The 20,312-nt window shown below is 39.4% G+C and overlaps 1 protein-coding gene across 1 annotated transcript in view; it reads left to right on the plus strand.

Annotated features, from left to right (window-relative positions):
- LOC112972916 (glypican-5-like) overlaps positions 1-20,312 on the plus strand; it is a 378,208-nt gene that overhangs the window by 115,885 nt on the left and 242,011 nt on the right. The window contains exons 4-5 of the mRNA XM_026080132.1: positions 1,729-1,788; positions 3,695-3,820. Coding sequence (XP_025935917.1) covers positions 1,729-1,788; positions 3,695-3,820 — 186 coding nt within the window. The remainder of the gene's footprint in view (positions 1-1,728; positions 1,789-3,694; positions 3,821-20,312) is intronic.

Consider the following 20,312-nt stretch of genomic DNA (forward strand, 5'->3'; position numbering starts at 1 on the left):
TGGCAGGATTGCTGTTGTAGTTATTTCTTAATGTGCAGGTTACTATAACATATAGTAGAAATGACAAGAAAATTGAAGACATACGATGGTACAGGGAATGTACATGGCATGTACAGAATTTCAATCAGTAAATTGGAACATTATTGCTGAGTTCAGCACAAAGTACTTTTCTGGTCAGCAGTACTCCTGGCATAGCTGAATACCTGCCTTTAGCATGTCTGCTGCATGTGGTATTTCAAACCGCTAAACATAAACTGGATACACATCTGTATAGAGGAATAGATTATGTTTAACAAAGAAATATAACATGGTATTTGGCCCCTAATTGGAGGAGGCAGGCTTTGAAATGGTATTTTGTTGGGATTTCTTTGTTGTTCTGTGGCCTTACAGGTCTTTTGTACTTCTTAAAATAAACAACTTTGAGATTCTTCAGGAATGTTTGAAGTCAAGGCCATCTATTTTATTTCATATTAACTATCTATTGTATCAGATTTCACATGGTTTTCTTAAAATTCAAGTATTAAAGTGCTAGTACAGAATAGATTATTAATGTCAGATGCAAATTAAATTACTGTGGAAAAGAATCAAACATTTCTGCCCAGCTGGCCAAGGCAGATGTTTCAGCTGATCCAGATATGCCTTGTTACCAGTTCTGCTTTTTTTTTTGAGTGGCTGTATTGGAATCACTGCTTCAGTGGTGGTGAGTGACACTTGCCTGATGACCACTGCAAGCCCATCCTCTCCTGGGGCCATGCCTGGCCTTTAGCTCCCGGTAGGTATGATGGCAAAACCATCATTCATTGGGCATCCTCAGAGCTGCTCAAGATGAAGCTTACTCTTTTCAGTAAGACTTACCTGAGTTGGCAAGTATCTTTGAACCTGTTTGCTGGTGTGCGTTACTCCAGGTATTGCAGTTACTTCATACACGAATACCAGTGTAAGAAAGAACAGAATGTGGTATCAAATCATGTAAGTGTAACATTGCATCAAGATGCTAATGTTGAATACAACATGTAATATTAAATTAGGATCCTGGTGCCACAAAATGGATTTACAGTAAATAGTTATCATTGCAGAGGGCTCAAATTAGGAATTATTTATGCATTTTTTCTCAAATATGACCTCAGACCCTATCCATCCTGCTTTGCAAGGGTCTTTTTCTTTCAGGGGTGCCTTCTGACCAGAAGTGAACAGCAAAAAATATCTGTATTTACATTATTTATTGAGAGACAACAAATTGCTCATTACCACAAAATGAATGTTGCTCATTTGTGTCCCCCTTCCCGTGGTGTTCATTCTAAACCATTTGCCATTGTTTTCTTGTATAGTTGCATGTATTTACAGTTCTCCCGTTTGGTATAAGTTATGGTAAACTTTAAGTCCACTGAATTTATTTTTAGCTTTTGGCTGTGTGCTGCATTTATAATTGTGCTCTTATTTGAAAATGATTGAGGAAAACAAAATCTCTGCGGGTTTTTTGTTTTTTGTGCTTTTGTGTTGCATTGACATTTTTAATTGCATCTATGCTTCAGAAAAATCTCATGACAATTTTCCTCCTTATTTGTTTTCTCATATTATCCTATGCATGTGCTTGATGACCTTTCTTTCAAATAATTTTTACTTTTCTCTTTTGTTTCTCATTTCTTTCCCTCATTTACCTGAATTCCTGCTTCTCCCCTACTCCCCAACCTCTCCTGATTGATGCTTATTCTCCCCGGCCTATTCCAGTTCTCTGCCTCTGAAAGCTTCAAAGAATGACAAATCAAGAAGTTTGAAAAAAATCTCTCGGTAAGAATGAAAACAAGGTGACATATTTTGTTGTCTCTACACTTAGCTCATGTCCACTGTAAGCTGTTATTTCAGCTCTAATCTAGGAACTCACGTAATTTTGATTACTGCTTTTATATTGTGAGACACTGGGAAACTGTACATTTTCTACCTAGCATGTTTAGTTTTATTCTGATGAAAAGTAAATATTTTCACTGGGTAAGATTAAGAGTTGGRCACAGAATTCTGCATTTGCTAAGATGCTAATTTGAAATGTCAAAACCCAGCTTGGCTGCAAATGCAAAGGAGTTTAAGCCTCTTGGAGTGAGCTGAGTAAGACAAGCTTAGACTTTATTAAAAGGGCGATCTTTTCCTTCCTCAAAGAAAACTGCATTTTAGAAGATTTTAAATCCTGAGTATCTGTTTCATCTTTGTGTAATCGGTACTCTCAGGCTATTCTATCAGATAGGTAGCCATGTGTCTGGGCCAAGCTTTACTACCTAAATACTTAGAGGTTATATTCATTATTGAGTAGTCCAGGGGTAGCAATTCTCACTTCCTCCTTGTAAGCCCAGAAATCCTGCTTGTTTCTCTTAAAAGGAGAGCTTTCCTGCAGTGTTAGGGGAAGTTAATTCCTTAGAACCACATGATGACTACCTTATCTAGTGCAGGATTTCATCACACCTGAGAAAAATGAACCAGTTTAACACTTCCATGAAAGTATAAAGACAGCTGTAGGGAAAGTTGACCACTACCTAAACCTTGTAGGGGTAGATACCTAACAGTGGACTTTAACGTTGTATAAAGCACCTGTTGTTCTCAAAAGAATAATAAATCCTGACTGTTCCTGTGCCAAGCTCTATCTAGCCGTATCCCCACGCATGGCTTTAGTGCGGTGTCCTCTTACAGCCTGCCAGATAGAACATTAGAAACCAGAATGAGTCTTTTGGCCTCTCAAAACGGGCTGTTGAGGGACTTTCTGGGGCAAGCAGCTCCTTGATAGCCCCAGTTCAGTTTTTCTATCCCACCTCTTGTTCTCAATATTTTAAAAAGCTTATGCCAAATAGGAGCTTGCAGAGTTGTGGAAACAGGATAATTTCTCATTCCACAGTACTCTTGATTGTGTACTGAATTAACACTGTTTTGTTACTGTTTATTTTTCTGGCTACCTCAACCAGATATATTATAGGTATAATCAGATTATAGAGAGACAGTGGGTTGTCTGCAAGAAGGCATTTTTCCATACATGCAACATCAGAAACAGGCTGTTTGTACTGGCCAGGAGTTTTGGTTATTCTCCAAAGCAACAGGTGCAGCCTCTTCTTACAGGCGAGGTGCCAGACTTGGTGAGAGGGAAATTTCTTTGTGATATCAGTGTGATAGTGATGATGATAGGGATAGTGATGATGGGAAGGAAGTAGCCCCAGCACATCCTAAGGAGATGGCTTTCTGTACTGCTGTTGCTTGCTTGGGGTACTTAATGGAAGACTGCAGATTTTGTGATTGGGTGCTAGCTTTAGGAAGCCTTTTTCACCCAGGAGAGTGTTGACAGTATTCTTAATTCATCTGACATAGGCTCCAGGAAGGGAGAAATACTCACTTCTGGTAACATGAAAAAAACCCACTCCTTTTAGTGATGGTGCTTTCTCATTAATTTTATCTGTTTATACAAGACAGGTGTAGACTTCTTTTCAAATTTGAGGTGTGTTAATATGATTTGTTAAAACCACCCTTTGAATGTGATTATGTGTATTAATACTGGACTAAGTAAGATTGGATGATACTTAGGAGCAAAAAAATGCAGACTAACTTGATTGGCTTTTAATTTCTGTAAGGGTTCTCAACTCTGGAGGGTTAAGTTGACAGGGGGACTTAAACCATAAGTGTACCATCCTGTTGTTAAATGTGTGTTATTCATGCATTGCAGAGAGTTCATCAGCTACATGAAGCGATCCCGAACCTTTTATGCCTCTATAGCAGAAAGGCTGTGTGATGGAGACCTGGTGATGAGAGACAGCTCAACCTGCTGGAATGGAGAGGATGTTGTAGAAAGGTAAAGTTATGAGTAAAAGTTTTCCTTGGAGGTGAAAAATGAGGTTTTATATCCTCCTGATGGTTCAGAAGTATTCCGAGATGTTATTGTCATCGCTGAGTTTCACATTCCTAGGGAACTTTACGCGTAATTGAACAAGGGTTTTGTTAACATGTAAGGTTCTTTAACGTTGAGGTGTAGGTATCTATGTTAAATATAGTGGAACATTTTCTTGAAAGGCTATTTTGAAGAGTGCCTTTCTTTGGGTATGCTCTGTGGCTCCGTTAGGAAGGAGTACCTCCCTGACTGCCTGGACATTGCTTCCAGGCTGGTGTTCATAGGTTTGTGAAGTGCAGAGCTGGGCATCCTGTTTGGCCGTTTTTAGAATATCTGCAACTCTTCTTGCAAAGGTGTTAGAAGAATACGGTGACTGAACTGTTATATTTTTTAAAGGGTGTCCATGCCATTTCCTTCTGATATTTCTGATGTAGTGCTTTGAATAATGACAGTTTTTGGAATTGCCCAGCATCCTTATGAAAGCATGTTTTGCAGGAGTTCCTACAAATGACAATTAATAAATACACTGTTCAGCATGCATATAGCAGCTAGAAGCTCTGTAGGGTGAAAAGATCTTTCTAGTTTGTTAGCTACATTTTTTTCTCTGTATTTTATCACAGTCTTTCCTGTCACCCTGTAGAGTCCAAACTGTGAAATACACTTGCACCCTCCCTGAACTACTTTTTGCTGTCATTTCTCTTACTTTCTATAACATGAGGCAACGTTGCCCTGAGGTATTCRGAATATAACTGTGTCTGCTACTATCACTGTCAAAGTATATGTCAGTTTTTATAGTGAGAGCTGGCTGGAAGCTTGTCAGTGAATGCKTTCCAAAAATGTTTTTTTGTTGAAATAAAGACATTCCATGGGACTTGTTGGCTTTCATGATATTTCATTTTGAAGTGTATTTTATGGTGTGTAGTATTTGTAAAGGATAAAGTTCTAGCATTCCATTTTCATCAAGACAATAGCTTTGAAACAATTTTTGAAAAATGTTTTATAGGAAATTGTGAAGTAATTCCAATTTGGAATGAGGAGAAATGCAACAATTATAGGCTGTCCCATTAACAGGACAGCTCTGCTTAGAGTTTCCATGTGTAAATAACTTCAGCTTAATTACGCCTGAGGTGTTCAGAGATTAATACGTCTAACACATTCACAGATAACTTGAATGTTTAATATTTTGGTGGGTACTGGCATTACATTTAATTGTAGAAGCATGTATTTGATGCTTTGGGCAACAGTGCAATTTTCTAAATATTAATGTATTAAACTTGTACTGTAAAAGTAGCTAAGAGAAAATGAGAATATGAATATGAAATGAGAATATGAATATGAATATTTCTAATCAGTATTTCCATTTCAGAGTCCCTTTTGCTAATAACCTCTGTTGCTGGATAAACAGTTAACTTCTAGAACAAACAGCTTTCTTGCCAGAAGATGAGTTGCATGGAATATTTTTTTCAAGAAAAAAAATCTTTCTGTAGCAGTTCTCTGAACAAAATTAAATGAAAATTTATTATCTTATTTAGGTTAAAAAAATTTTTTTTTAATTGTTGATGGATACATTTGAGAAAAACATGAGGGGCAAGCTGTTTTTCCTTTGCCAGTCTGTAACTTTCCCAGAGTTGGGGACATGTGGAAAAGTTTCAGATATGAAAAGGATAGGAAGGTGGGGGCGGGGGGGTGAGGGGAAAAAAAGTAGGGAAGGAACTAAAAGACCCCTGATATTTTGAAAAAAAAAATTCCTCACCAAACCCTGAAATAGCTGTTTGTGCTTGTAGTTAATATTTTCCACAGGAAAATTAGGAAGGAAAAAAAAAAAGAAAAACAGAAAAGTTAAATTTAAATTCACATACTGAATCATAAAAGCATATGTATATATTTCAGTTCTGCCCATGGTGTTGATCATCTTAGGAGGAGACTCTCCAGATAGCTTGTACTGCCAGCAGTGCTACGCAGCAACACAAATGTGATGCTTGCTTGCTGCAAATTTTACTCCTCCTCATCTATTTGACAGGCTGCAGTTGTCACCAGTTCTTCTCCCCATGTGTGAAATAACTCCATTGCCCCGTTGATGCCTGAAGATGCATTTCGCTTTGCTCTTTCTCCAGCAGACCAGAGGATTAAATTTCATCAGTAGTAAATAGCACTGAACCCAAAATAGAGCCTTATTCTTAATTCTGTATCAGAAAATAGATCTCCCCAATTAATCTGGTGGATCACTTGCGAACCTGAGCTTAAGGTTACTCAGGCTGTGAAACCGGCAAAAGTCACAGTTCCTGTTTCCTTGCCCCTTCTTGCATTTTAGAAAGTTGCCTGAAAGCTGACCGGTAGTTATGGCACATACTAATTGACATTGAAGCTCTTTAGGAAAAACAAATTCAACCTTTAAAACCATTTGACACATAAATGCGGTTTGAAACAATATGAAATTACTACTCAAAAATGGGGATCATATACATTCAGTTAATAGGGAGGGCATTTGAGATATGTCAGATGATCTTCCTGTATTTTTTTATTTTATTCTCTAGATTAGGTTTTATCATATTTAAAGCAATGCATTATCAGTCAAAAAAAAGTTTGAGTTGCAAGTAAATCCATACTTTACATGACAAAAAAGAGCCTGGTTGTTTCTACTGGTTTGAGAATATGCACTAGCCTGCTCTTGATGAACAGTGAAACATGTCTTTGTAGGGAATCCTCTAGTGACAGTTCAGGGGCTTTGGAGACACATAAATGATTCCAGCAGGAAAAAGGTCTCTCTCTCAGTGACTCTTTCCAGCAAGTTGGCTCTGGAACAAGATTTCATTTAAGAAATAATAGTCTGTGAGGCTGATAGATGATCAGAGTACAGAAAGAAAGCTCAGAGAAGGTGATGCTAGAGCAGAAAAAATGAGAAAATATTTTGCATGCATGTTCAGTGAAGAAAGCTTGGAGAAATTCCCATGCTGGAACCATTCTTTCCCAGAAATGTGTCAGAGCACTATCTCAATATAGCGTCAGTAGAAAAGATTATGGGAGAAGTTGGCAGTGTGAACAATAATACACTGCCAGGACCAGACACCATTCACCCAACTGGTCTAGAAGAGTTAAAGGGATAAATAGTTGAATTACTGGCTGTGATATTGTAATTGCTTTTTAAAACTACTCCAGTAGACTGAAGATTGGAAGATATGAAAGATGAAGACATTTTTTTGGATTCAGGATTTCAGGAAACTCCAGCCAGTGAACTCCATAAAACTATGTAACAATAAAATCAATAGAAACTATGAAGAAGAATAGAATCAGTGTATATGTAGATAACATGTTTATTCTTCCCCCAGATATCATGTTTGAAAGTCACTTGAAGGAGTTAACAGGCATGAAGACAGAGAAGATTGCTATAGTCTGCTTGAATTTCCGATGAGATATTTGATAAAGTCTTTCACACAAGTCTGGTAGAAATGAAAATAAAGGGTAGGAAATAAATGGTCATAGGATACAATAGAAAGAGGTCACCAGTGGCATTCTGCAGGGATTTGTACTGGAGCCTATGTTGTTCATCTGTCATAAAAGACCTGTAAAAGGGAGTGAGTTTGAGGTGACAGCAGGCACTAATGATACTAAATTATTCAGCATAGTAGAGACCAGGGCCAGCTGTAGATAACTGCAGGAGGAACTCGTGACATGAAATGACTAGGCAATAAAATGGCATATGAAATTCAACACAGACAAATATAAAATGATTCATGTGGGAAGAACAATCTAAATGTTAGGTACAGATTTATGGGCTCTGAGGTGGCTGTTGCTGCTCAAGAGCATCAGCTGTGTGCAGTTCTGCTGTTCTCCAATCTCAGAGAGACAGCAAAAGTGCGAATGTCCAGAGGAGAGCAACAAGGACGACTGAGGGCATGACATGGATCCTGTATTGAGGAATGGTAGACTCTTCAGCTTGCCATAGGAAAGATAGAGGAGGAATATGATAGAGGCCTATAAAATCGTRTGTGTCATGGAGATGCTCAATAGGAATTGATTCTTCACTGTCTCTTTCAGTACAAGAACAAGAGGTGTTGTCTTAAATTAGCAGGTGACAGAGTGAAAACAGAAGAATGAATTTCCTCACAGAACTTTTGGTTAAGCTGTGGAAATGCTTGCCGCAGCCACTTGCCATCTGCTCCTTGCCCCTCCTTTCTTTGGATGTTAAAACTGAAAAAGAATCTATGAATTCATGAGAGAATTCAGTTCATAGAGGAGCAAGTTGTAAAATGACTGTCTATGCAGATACAGTCTGCTTTCCCAGACCAAAAGGAATTCAAGCCTCTCTTTAAAAGAGCTGTGACAATAGAGGGGTGTCCGGGATTCTTTCGGATTCCAGGCTTAGTTGCACTGAATTTGAGAGATCATCATTTGTCAAGTATGAGAATTTATTAGAGATAAGAGGTTATAACAAAGCTAAAAGTATAATAAAATGAGAAATATAACAGAACAGAAAATATACATACATATCAGAGCTCTACAGTTAAATCACGGGGGCACGACACAGCAACTGCTCCTGCCCTTTCCTTGAGTGCCACCCCTCTGGTATAGTTTTCCCTAGCTTCTCAAGCAGTGAGCGCATGGTACAGCAACTGCTCCTGCCCTTTATGGCCATCCTTCCAGTATAGTTTTCCCTGGCTTCTCCTCACCACACTGTTGACATGCGGGGGGGCTGGGGGGGGAGCGACCCCGCCGGCAGGTGGGTCTTCGGGTCCGCAGGCCGGCTGATGGTGGGCCTGAGTCCGCAACAGAGGTATGTGGCTTACTCTCTTTTATAGCCGGTCAAAACAACGCCAGCCCACAGTTACACAAAAGCTGTATGGCTCTAGTCAGTAACGGTGTGCCTATCAATAGATACCCTAGCGCTCAGCCCGCAGCACTGCTCAGCTGATAACAATACGCCCATTAGACGGGTCATTCTGTGGGGAATTCCACACACCTAGATGCTTATGGTGCCAGTCTGCAGTGTCACTTCTCCTTTGTCTGGACTTGTCAATCATGGGTCATTGAAGGGTGTGCCCCTAGGCTACAGCAACCCCACAGTGTGGTGACTCTGGCTGTGGTGCACCTAGGGTTCATTAACTCTTTGGGAGCACCCCAGAGCAAACCCCTCTTTTATGAGCTGCACAGTCCTGAGTCCCATGCTTGCCTATGTGGTGCCTGTGAAGAGCTGAGGCAAAATGTTAGAAAGAGTTTCTCTGCCGACCTTTAAGTGGCTGCTCCCACAGACTTCTTTTCTTTATGGGCTGAATTACAGGAACCTTCCTCTCTCTCAGAATCTCTCTTCAGCTAAGCTACATGCTAGCTTTAGAATCAATTTCTCTTTTCTCTCTGGGTATGGTAGTTAAACAAGATTTGCTGATCCCAGGTCTCCGTCTCATAAATGGCACACTAGTGCAATACAGTTCCCAAGGACTTTCACCAAAGCACATCTGGAGATTTTCCATTGATATCAGGTTTGCTTCCATGCGCAAAACCTGGGTTCCCCTTCAGAACCTCTTTTTTTTTTTTTAATTTGACTTTTTGTGAAGTCTTGACTGCAGTAGAGTGGCCTTATCAGAGAATGCTCTTTTTCTGCTACAGGAGAAGGGAAAGGAGATGTGATCTCGCTGGCACGCTTTAGGGGTATGTCTGTGTACAATAGAGTTGAGTAATCCTGATTTGGAAAAAGCACTTCAATGGAACAGTGGGTTGTGAGTACTATTTTGAAGTTAGATTAATCATTTATTCTTTCTGTCTGTCTGCCTACTTATTTGGCGTCTTGCAACTTTGATTTCAAGAGAGATGAAACAGTCATAAATATTAAATAAATGAGAAGTAAGCTGTACACAGAAGAATTAAAACAGTGTGAGTGTGACTATTGCTAATATGGTTGGCTCTGCCAACCTTAGGCACTGGATACATTCTCCTCCTCCTTCCCACAGGTCTGCCATTAGTTCTCAGAAAAAGGATGATTGCAATCCAAAACCCAAAACTGCTTAAGCTTCAAATCTGGAGTGTGAAAGTTGCTTTGTGGCATGTTTAGGAGCAACCACAACACTTGCCTTTAGATGTCAACAACAACTGCCTCCTTGTAGTATGTCAGCTGAGCTTCATGTCTGGGATCCTGAAGCAAAGGAGATGTCACAGCATTGCTGTGCATCCCAGGAACTGCTGGAAGGGGCATTCTTAGGGCAGCCCCTAGAGACATTCCCCACTTATTATCACATAAATGGACAYGTGTCTTTAGCATGACCATTCCAAAGACATTCCCATCACATAAACCACTGCGTTGGATCTCAGGATTTTGAAAGTCACGAGGTCTGCTTGTAACTCATGTTAGAGCAAAGCTGGTTGTGTGTGGGGATGGTCCCATGGTTGTGTAGACATCAGAACGTTGTGTTGCTCCTACATAAAGTGTTGCAGTTTTAGAAGTTGAAATTTTGAGGTTGGCAGATGCTAGTGAGAACTATAAGACTGCTGCTACCATTTCAAATGTTTTCCTTTTGAGGAATGAGCCCTCATAATTACTTTGATATATTCTAAAATGCGCACCATGCACACCATCTCTGTTGTGACACTCAAGCTAAAAATAGCTTGAGTCTTAGAGTAGAAAAGTGTGAATTGGTAAGGAAGAAGAAAATTAAGTGACTGGCTTTGTTAGTGGTGGTAGATGCTTGCAGTCTCTGTAATGAGCCACTTCCATTCAGGTGCTGAAATATGCTTTAGGCTGTGTCTGCAGTACTAAGTGGTGTGGCACAATAGGCACAGGTTTGCAGAGTGAAACAGATGGTGCTGATAACCCAACACCCACACTATCTGCAGTTCGGAGGTTTTACTTTGGACTAGCTCTAGTCTGGTCTTGTGGAACAACATTGGCATCCTTGGAATGCATCCTTAGTTTCACTGAAAAACAATCTGGCTCTAAGACAGCTCTGCAGTATAAACCAAAGCGTGGTAAATGGGGGCTGTCAGGGATTTGACTGAAAAGTGAACCCCTGATCAGAGCTAACATGCTAATATAGACATACCTGGTGGGCACCTGGACACCTGCATTTGAAATTTGGGGTCAAAAACCTTAAATGTTTCAAGTAATAGGTACTTAGAGGCTGTAATTAGCATGTATATGAAGAAACTTGTTAAACAAGTCATATAAATATAATCTATTACTAAAGTTAGCCTATGGTGACAATTTTGGCAGTGCACTGCCCCTAACAACGGGTTTGGGCAGTGCTTCAGAGCTGTCAGGCCTGGCTGGCTTGCAGGCTTCCTGCTTTCTGAAGAATTCAGCAGAAACTTCTGTCCCCAGAACTCAGCTAGCCTAACTCTGCATGATTCATGAGCCCTGGGGAGATCACAGCAGGTAGTGATGTGGCTGCAGGTGGGAACCCGAATCCAAGTTCATGGCTGCTTTTGAAGCTATATTTTCTATTTACAGAAAAAGCCTGTTAGAACTATATCAATCTTCAGGTAAGTCAGCTCCAGTAAAAAGGACAGCTTTCAGAAGTTTAGCAGAGTAATTGTTCCTTAGAAGTTGCAAATYCAAATCATGACTATCATCTTTATATGGCTCTTTCTAAGCAAAGGGTCATGACAGTTCTAGGTCAGTGAGACCTTTACAAGTTATGATAGCACAGTAAGTGTGTAATTTCTTTTAGAAGTTGTTGCTACTTGACACAAAACTGTGGAACAGATTGGAATTATCTGTAGCTTGAAGAGGAGTAAGAAAGGGATATTACTTTTTTGTTTGGTGGCTCTTTTTTTAGTGAGTGCCAGAATTACTAGCTGCTCTTCTTCAGGTCACCTAATGGTTTTTTTCCACACCCAAACCCAGAGGAAGAGGAGGTCAGTCAACAGGAGTTGGTGCAAGTTGGTAGTGGCAGAATACTTTTTAAAACTTGAGTTACAACTGCATGAAAGGAGGAATAGATTTACTAAGTGGCACATACTGATATTTTTTAAATGTCTTCACAAATCTAAGACGATTCTGTTTCTCATGGTATTTTTAACAGTCTTAAGTCAACTACTAGTTTATTAGAGCTCTAATGGGCTTTGGTGGAGTGAGTATCCAGAGAAATGGAGAGCGGCTGTAATGGTTATTGTAGCCTAGTGATCTGTACTGGGTTTGTGAAATGACTTACTGAAGTCATGGAGAAACAGTAGATTGTGTCAAGGAGAAATGAACGTTGCTGGGATTTTTTCTGGTGTGCCACAATTATCAAAATATTTCCAAAGTAAATAAAATGCTGCCTTAAATCCAGATGGCTATTCAGTGTTTCATCGTGCTCTAAGTCGTCAAAAAATATTTTAAAACTGTTATTTCAGTGCTAAATCTGATATCTTGGGCCACTCTTTCCTCCTTTGAAATGAAGGGATGTGTTCTTGTAAGAACAGAATTGGGAAATTCATGTCTTAAATAAAAATCAGTGCTTTGCTTCAGACGAAAATATCCATTACACTAACAGCATTTCAATAAGAGATCTCTGTTAAAAATTTTTACTGTTAGCACTCAAATTTAAGGCTGTTTATGATGTTTTTCACCCATCACAGAAAGAGCAAAATAGTGGTGATGTTTGTTTAGATACTAAATTAGAGGACAAATAAACCTGGAAAGCTTATTCTTCTTTCAGGTTTTTACATCTACTTGTTTGAAACAACTCCATTTTGAACACTGAGCCATGTTTCTGTTGGCAGCTGCTTATTACTGTCACAAAACTATGTTGTCTTAGTTTTTGTGCACAACATCTAATAAGTAAGGCTGTATGAGTTTGATTTCTCAGAATACTTTTGAAAAAAGCAGTCTTCCATACTACCATTCTTTTCACTACCATTCTTTTCTTTCAGACAAGAAAAGGAAGTTCAGAAATTCAGTTAAAAGTGCAAATAAATTGTGTATTGGTGAGTTTGAAGCATGCAGTTTCTTCCATAGTATTCTTACCTGYTCTGCAGCCCATTGTCCCAGTTCTGGGTAATCCCATTTTTCAAAATTAGCAAACRAAAGCAAATTCTCTCCTTGTTGCTGAAAATCCACAGCCTTAGGAGAAATTATGAAATTATGACCATATGCAAAATATTTTTAAATATGGAAAATAGTGGAAGAGGAGAGGAGAATGGAAAATTTCTCCTCCTTGTTCTTAGGGATCTTCTTTCCCCATCTGTAGCAAATAAAACATTTTCTGACAGACTACTGATTGCCKAGTCAAATTCACCATGAACTACTCTTGTTACTTTTACTTTTTAATGCTGTATTTACTCTTAACTGAAGATTTGCTCATGTGTATACTATCTATGACCAGGTATTGTGTCTAGTATTATAAATAACAGCTGTGAGAATGCTTTAAGCCACTGTAATATTTGTTGTTATTTTTCTGTCTATTTATCGTTTCTTTCGTCTGTCAGGCTCAACAGACAGCTGTTGAGCTCTAACCATCTCTAACTTGGAATCTATTTATAAAATGTTAAATCAGAAGAGCAAATTTAGCTTTCTTTGGAGGGAGAAAAAAGCATTTGTGAAAACGTCTCCAGGGAATTTCTGGTTTGTTGCCTCTCAATTTCAAGAGGAAATTCCCTGACTTTGCAGATGAAATGTAGCTGCTTCTTATTGCCATTTAGCTTGGTCTGAAATAGTCTTACTGGTTTGTCCATCAGTACTGCTAGGATGATTCTGCAGGTCAGACTCAGCTTTGCATTAGAAGGTACAGATTTCACTCTCATGTTGGATGGCTCTCTTCAGGGGCAGGCAGGTGGATTTTATCTGGATTGGGTTTCTGTGAACGTGCCTGACCTTGCCATTGGTATTGTATTAAAATGTTTGAGCCAGGCTAAAATTCCCATTCTCTTTGCTCCTGATCTGCCTTGGCATTGTAGTGCCGTGAGGAGTTAAAGGCAGTAAAAACATATTTGTATCACTGAAATCTGTAGCTTTAACATGTGATATCCCTGATTTCTAGGGATAGAGGCTTTTCTGATTGGAGTCACCTCCTCAGGAAATTTCAGATGCAACATTTTGGGGTTAAAAAATTGCAACTAAAAATGTCTTTTAAACCAGATTACTGGGAAAAGCGGGAGGTTTTGTAACACCCAGTAGGACCCCACGTCATCTTTCCCTCCTTCTCTGCTTCTGTCCCTTAGTTGTTTTTCTTGGAATTTTGCATTAAGTGGAGGGATTAGGAGACACCTGTCCACAGGCTTGAGCCGATCATGTCATGGGTTGTTATGCTCTCAGGGCCTGTGCAAGCTGGCTGAGAAAGGAAGTGTCAAATCGCAGTGACTTCCTTTTCTCAAAAATTTGCCTTTAGAGACTTTCAGTTTTTATGAGTTTAGCGCTTTTCTTGTCCCTTTTCTCATTTCCTTAGGCTCTAGCAAGCAGCCATCTGGATATGGAAAACAGAGATAATCATTTAGCCTTAGCATACTTAAAAAGTATGTAGCTTCTTTGTTTCTGTGCCATTAGTGCAAACAATTTCTGGAGGTTTATTCATTACAGTAATCTGCAAAATGCTGTATCTTTATACAATATTTTGCATTTTTAGGGTATTTTCCAGGATTTGTGGGKTTTTTTTAGAGTACTGTAGAATAAATCAAATACACTGTATTGGAAGTGGGTATTTAAGACAAAAATGGGCTTAAGCTTACCTTCAGAATGATGAACTATGACATGCTTCAAATGGCATATTATGTATTCTTTCATGGGGACATGTGAGGGAAAAATGCATTACAGTTCGTTCCTTGTCATGCAAGCAAATAAATGTTAATAAAGCCCCTAATGACCTCCTGCACAACCTCAATCAGCCATAGGGTGGAGAGATGGCAGCAGTTTCTAGCTACTTCTCATCACACCCAAATTCATCGGGTGGCCAGGGAACCCCAGTTTGGAGACTTTCTACTTGACAGCCAACAGTAGCAAGTTGTACAGAGTCAAGATCAAGTTGCTCTGTAAGAAAACTCGAGGCTCCAGGTTCTGTCAGAGGACAAGCTGTGAAAGATCATGGTGCAGAACAGGAGCAGTCAGAGTGGTCTTTGCATTTTCTAGTCTGAAATGGTGCAGTGTTTGTGCAGTTACACTTCAAACCCTTTACTTTAGTAACTGTAACCTATGAAATATAGACATAGACATATAGAATAAACATGAAATATAGAATAACCTGCCTGGGGCCGGGCAGGTTATGCTGAGTGCTTGGAACAGTTAAGGTGAGTATGGAAACCAAAGATGAAGATCACTCAATGTTCTCCTTCTTCAGGCCAAATTTAGGTCTGCCTAAATGTTCTGGTGAACTCACACTTGAGAGACAGGTTTGAATTTGCCTCAAGTTCTTTTAATGCCTCTCTCATAAAGTGAACAGTGACTATGCTGAGAATATTCAAGTGTGTAATTTGTGTGTTTTTAAGATTCTGTTAATCACAAGCTTGTACATTATTTGAGGATAGACTGTGAAAAATTGATATTGGTAAAGTTTTTTCTTCTGTGTAAGGGAGCAAAAACTGTATGCCTTGATCTGGAGTTGGGCTAGTGAGAAGAGTATTATTATCCTCTGGGCCACTTCATGTGTCTGGGGAGATACCATGTTCTGCTACCAGAATTTGGTCTCTTCACTGCTCATGGAGGCAAATCAGTTAATATGCAGCAAAGGACAACACTGAGCCCTCTTGTTTCCCCTTCACTTTTTTCAAATATGAAAGTAAGTCCTGTGTTTTTGGTCACAGAAAATTAGATATTTTCTAGTAGTAAATACAGGAGGATTTCATATATAAACTGTTTACCTTTCTTGATACAAACATTCATATTTTATTTGCTCTTTGGAGCAAAAAATGTGTTCACATGAGATTCTAGCAGTTCAGYTGGAGCTGTCCAGTCTGTCTGTAGGCTATACATTGCTAGGCCATGGAATATGAAGGAGAGAGAGGAAGAGTTGTGGGGAAGACAATCACATTAGGGACACAGGGGACGTTTAGAGGTCAGATGTGTATAAAAAGAGGTAAGGCAACGGAAGCAGTATTTAGTCCAGAAATGCTGGAAAGAAATCAGCTGCAGAGGTTTGAAGTGACTGAAGTAATCCCTGCTGAGGTATCCTGCACTAGAGCTTCCACCATCAGGCAGCAAAGGCCAGTTTTCGGTCAGCAGTGACACTGCAGACGCAGAGGGCTTATTGACTTCAGTGGAATTAGTCTGAGTTTGTGTTTGATTGCTGAGAACAGAGCTTCTAGGATTAATGCTTTAGGACCAGTTATGAAGAAGAATGGAAAAGCCATGTGTAATGTGCTGATTACACTGTCCCCTGCTTTATTTAAGAGCATTTTCAAATTAGGGTATCCCATGAATTAAAAATACATATGATTAGAATCATTCAGCTAGGAAGGGATCTCAGGAGATCTCTGGTCCAACCCCCTGCTCAAAGCAGGTCAGCTGTAAGATCAGACAAGGCTGCTCAGGGCTTCCTCTAGGCTGGTCTTGAAAACCTCCAAGGATGGAGACTGCACAACTTCTCTGAGCAGCCTGCTCCACTGCCTGACTGTCCTCATGGTGAAAAAGTTTTCCCTTATATCCAGTTGGAACCTCTCTTGTTTCAAGTTTTGTYAATTGTCTGTCAGCTTCCCCAGTATGCACCACAGAGTGTTTGCTTGCTTGAAACTCTTGAAGGTCATGCTGACAACAAACTAACAAAAATGCTTAGCCAGTTCTTTTAACAGTTGTCATATGCACTGGGAGAGGCAGCAACCTGCATTGTATTCCATTTTTACAAGGTGAGAGACTTCACTGATACTAGAAATGAACAATAATATTTTAAACCCCGAACATTATGCATAGTATGAGATTAGAACTGTTTCTTACCCAGGGTTAATAACCTGTAGTACTTAGCTAAAATACATATAATATAAATAGTGCTACCACAAAAGACTTTACTAGTTTTTAAAAGACAGTCAGAAAGCCAAGTCTATTTAACTAAGAAATCAGTAGTTTCAAAGCTGTAGGAATATGAGGAAATAAATGTCTGAATAAGGAGATAATATTTGTCCTTCTCTTTTCCAATAGGAATAAATTCAATTTCAGTTCAGTTTTTGACAGGATTTCTTAAAAAGGCATTGGGTAATCTTTAGTTATGAACAGAAAATATGGTCCAAATGCATTTTTAACATGTTGTGAATATGAAGTTGTTTCACTGCGTTTCACCAATACAAGCAAATAGAAAAATAGTTGGTTAACATTGGATGCTTTTTATATACATATATATCCATCCCATATCAAGTGATTTCTTATGCAAAGGAAGCAGAAAACTTCCAACTAACAAGCTGTGTTCAATCTGCCAGAGTTATTAAAATGCTGTGTAATGCCTAATTGCTTTTCTTCTGCAAGATCACAGAGGCCAACATAAAATAAGCTGATATTAATTGGAGGAATTACATATTTAGAGCCAAAAATGATGTCATTCAAACATCTCCCAGAGTGTTATGGGAATACACATATGTAGAATGGAATATCTTGTGTGGTGATTTGAGACTAGTCCAGGTAGGATCCTGTGGTTAGATCACTCTTCTTCTACTTCTGACTCTATAAACATCATAAACTGTTGCATCTTTAATCACGTGGGAGAGGAGAGGGGACCAGCTTTCTAACAATGAACAAACGTGTTATAATGCCTTTAAGTAGTTAGCAGAAAACTCCTTAATCCATGTTTGTTTGACAGTCTCATTCTGACTAAACATGGAGTAAGGAAAAAAGATGAAATTTCATAAGAAAAGTGTTTCCTACTTGTAAAATTTTACCTAATGAWTTTCAACACTATAAATGCTATTTAAACAGGTAGACAAGAGGAAAAGGAGGTTGTCCCCAATGCTGTTAATATATCAGACTCTGCAACTGTTGAGAAGATTCCTTGATAGTTCCTCATTTGCCAGAGTACTTATTTTTCTCCACAAATTGGGAAGATACATTTGCTTCTTCAGTCAAGGGGCATTTCTAATATTGCACAGGACTAAGCTGTCAGACACAGGCTTTTAGCCCCTATTTTCTATACAGCCAGGAAGATAGCTGCTTGTTATGCTTTTGGGACCATCTGCAATGCTGTGTTGAAGAACCAGCATGCATGGGTGGAAAGTAAGTAGTCATGAGATACCTTGATACAAGTATCCCATAGCTACTTGTGAATAGGGTACCTCCTTTGCTGGGGTAGAGCTATGAAAATCAGAAAGAGTATGTTCCACAGTTGTTTTACTATATAATGAGGCCTGATGTCTTTTGGATTCCAGAGAGGACTTTGAGAAATGAAAGAGTGCCCCTACAGAACCTTTTACAACTCTGCTGAGGYCAATGTGTGTAGCTTTGTGAGTCTAGATATTGCTGTGTGAGCATGTGTACAGTGTGGGTATGAGCAACAGCACCCTAAAGTACAGGCTGAGTTGAAGCCATATGTTGCAAACAGATACTGTTTTATGCACTACATATATATGTAACCTCTCTCCTTACACTATGAAAAAGACTTTTACAAACATACGTATTTAATTTTAGTGGCAAGTCTTCCCTCCTTTTCTCCTTCACTGTGTAAGCCAGCCACCAGAGGGAAGCAACTATTGCACACGKGCCCATACAGATCTGCACCACTATATTAAAGCTCCTTGCTGTGGCACTTCAGTGCATTTATTTAAGGATTTCTGTTAATCCTGACTAAATCAGGAAGGAATTATTTGCTCCTAGATTGTATGACTTCTGAGAATTAATGGTTGGATTTGCAAATGTGAGCCAAGTTTCCGGTGTTGGGGAAAGATTTATTAGTTTGGTCAAAAACAGAAGAAATTTTATATGTTTTTGACCAGAAATCATGCTTTCTCTTGAGGCTTCCTATTAGGAATGTAGGCTTAGTCCCTTCCCTCATCACCACAAATGTTAATAAAGGTCAAGGCATGTCTTCACAAGGAAAAAGTACATTGAAAAATATACAGTGATATACATTGATGTTTTTCAATGATATACACTGAAAAAGTATATAAAGAAAAGTCTTCCTATCAAATAAGTCAATGATGTTTGTATAGGATAGCTGTGTCTTGAGTAGCCATGACATGTCATTTGCCTGGATGCAATCTGCACTGATGTCTATATTTTAAGGTGGTAAGTATATATACTTAAAAGGAAGGAAAAGGATTAGGAACAGAACATATAGGAAGATGAATTAATATAAAATGATGTTGAAGATTTTGACAAGTATTACTGCAGAGGGATATGCTCCAAGATCTATACTGGTTTCTTCTGAGCTTACCATGCAAATTCTGAACTTCAGTGAAGTTCAGATTTTTAGGCAGATTTTTAGAACTGTTGCAAGTACTGTGTACTGAACTCTTAAAAAATAATAATAAAAAAGTCCATCCTGCTCACAAATATCACAGTGAGGGCCCCTGGAGGCTGAAGGCTCTTGAAAAGCTAGTCCTAACCTCTGATCTTATTTGATCTAGTCTTTATTGGAGAAAAATATGCCTAGAAGTCATATTTTGATGTCATCTTTTATTTCTTTATGTAAAGCATTTCTTCCTTACTAGAGTTGTGTTACTATAGTTTTTTCCTCAAGATCTGTAATGAAAATGGTATGGTTCAGGGGAGTATATGCATTTAGAGTCTTTTTGCCTTGAGGACAGTCTAGGGGTAGACAATGGACAGACTGAGAGCTTATGGGTAAGGATTAAGGGGCAGAGTGATATGGATGCTGATGTTATGGGTGTTTGCTGTAGGCCACCTGCTCAGGAAGTAGTAGTAGATTAGGCTTTCTACGGATAGCTGGAAGTAGCCTCCTGTTTGCGGGCCCTGGTYCTCATGGGGGACTTTAACCACTTTTAACCACCAATATCTGCTGGAGGGACAACACAGCAGGGCACAAGCAATCCAGAAGGTTCCTGGAGAGCATCAATGGCAACTTCCTGACAGAGGTGATAGAGGAGCCAATGAGGAGATGTATTCTGCTGGACCTCTTACTTACAAACAAGGAAAGGCTGGTTGGGGATGTGAAGGTCGGGAGCAACCTTGGCTGCAGCAACCACCAGATGGTACAGTTCAGGATCCTGAGAGGAGGGAGCAGGGCAAAAAGCAGGATCACAACCCTGGACTTCAGGAGAGCAGACTTTGGCCTCTTCAGGGACCTGCTTGTAAGAATGCCATGGGATAGGGTCCTAGAGGGAAGAGGGATCCAAGAAAGCTGGTTGATGTTCAAGGATCACCTCCCCAAGCTCAACAACAGTCCATCTTGAGGAGCTCCTGGCAAAACTCAAACAGAAGAAAGAAGTATACAGAAGGTGGAAGTACGGACAGGTAACTTGGGAGCAATACAGGCTTGTTTTCAGAGTATGAAGGGATGGGGCTAGGAAGGCCAAGGCCCATCTGGAGTTTAATCTCRTAAGGGATGTCAAGGACAACAAGAAAGGCTTCTATAAATACATCCATAATAAAAGGAAGACAGGGGAAATGTGGGCTCCCTGCTGA

The sequence above is a fragment of the Apteryx rowi genome, unplaced genomic scaffold (assembly GCF_003343035.1).
Source record: "Apteryx rowi isolate R43461 unplaced genomic scaffold, aptRow1 scaffold_51, whole genome shotgun sequence".
Taxonomy (NCBI): domain Eukaryota; kingdom Metazoa; phylum Chordata; class Aves; order Apterygiformes; family Apterygidae; genus Apteryx; species Apteryx rowi.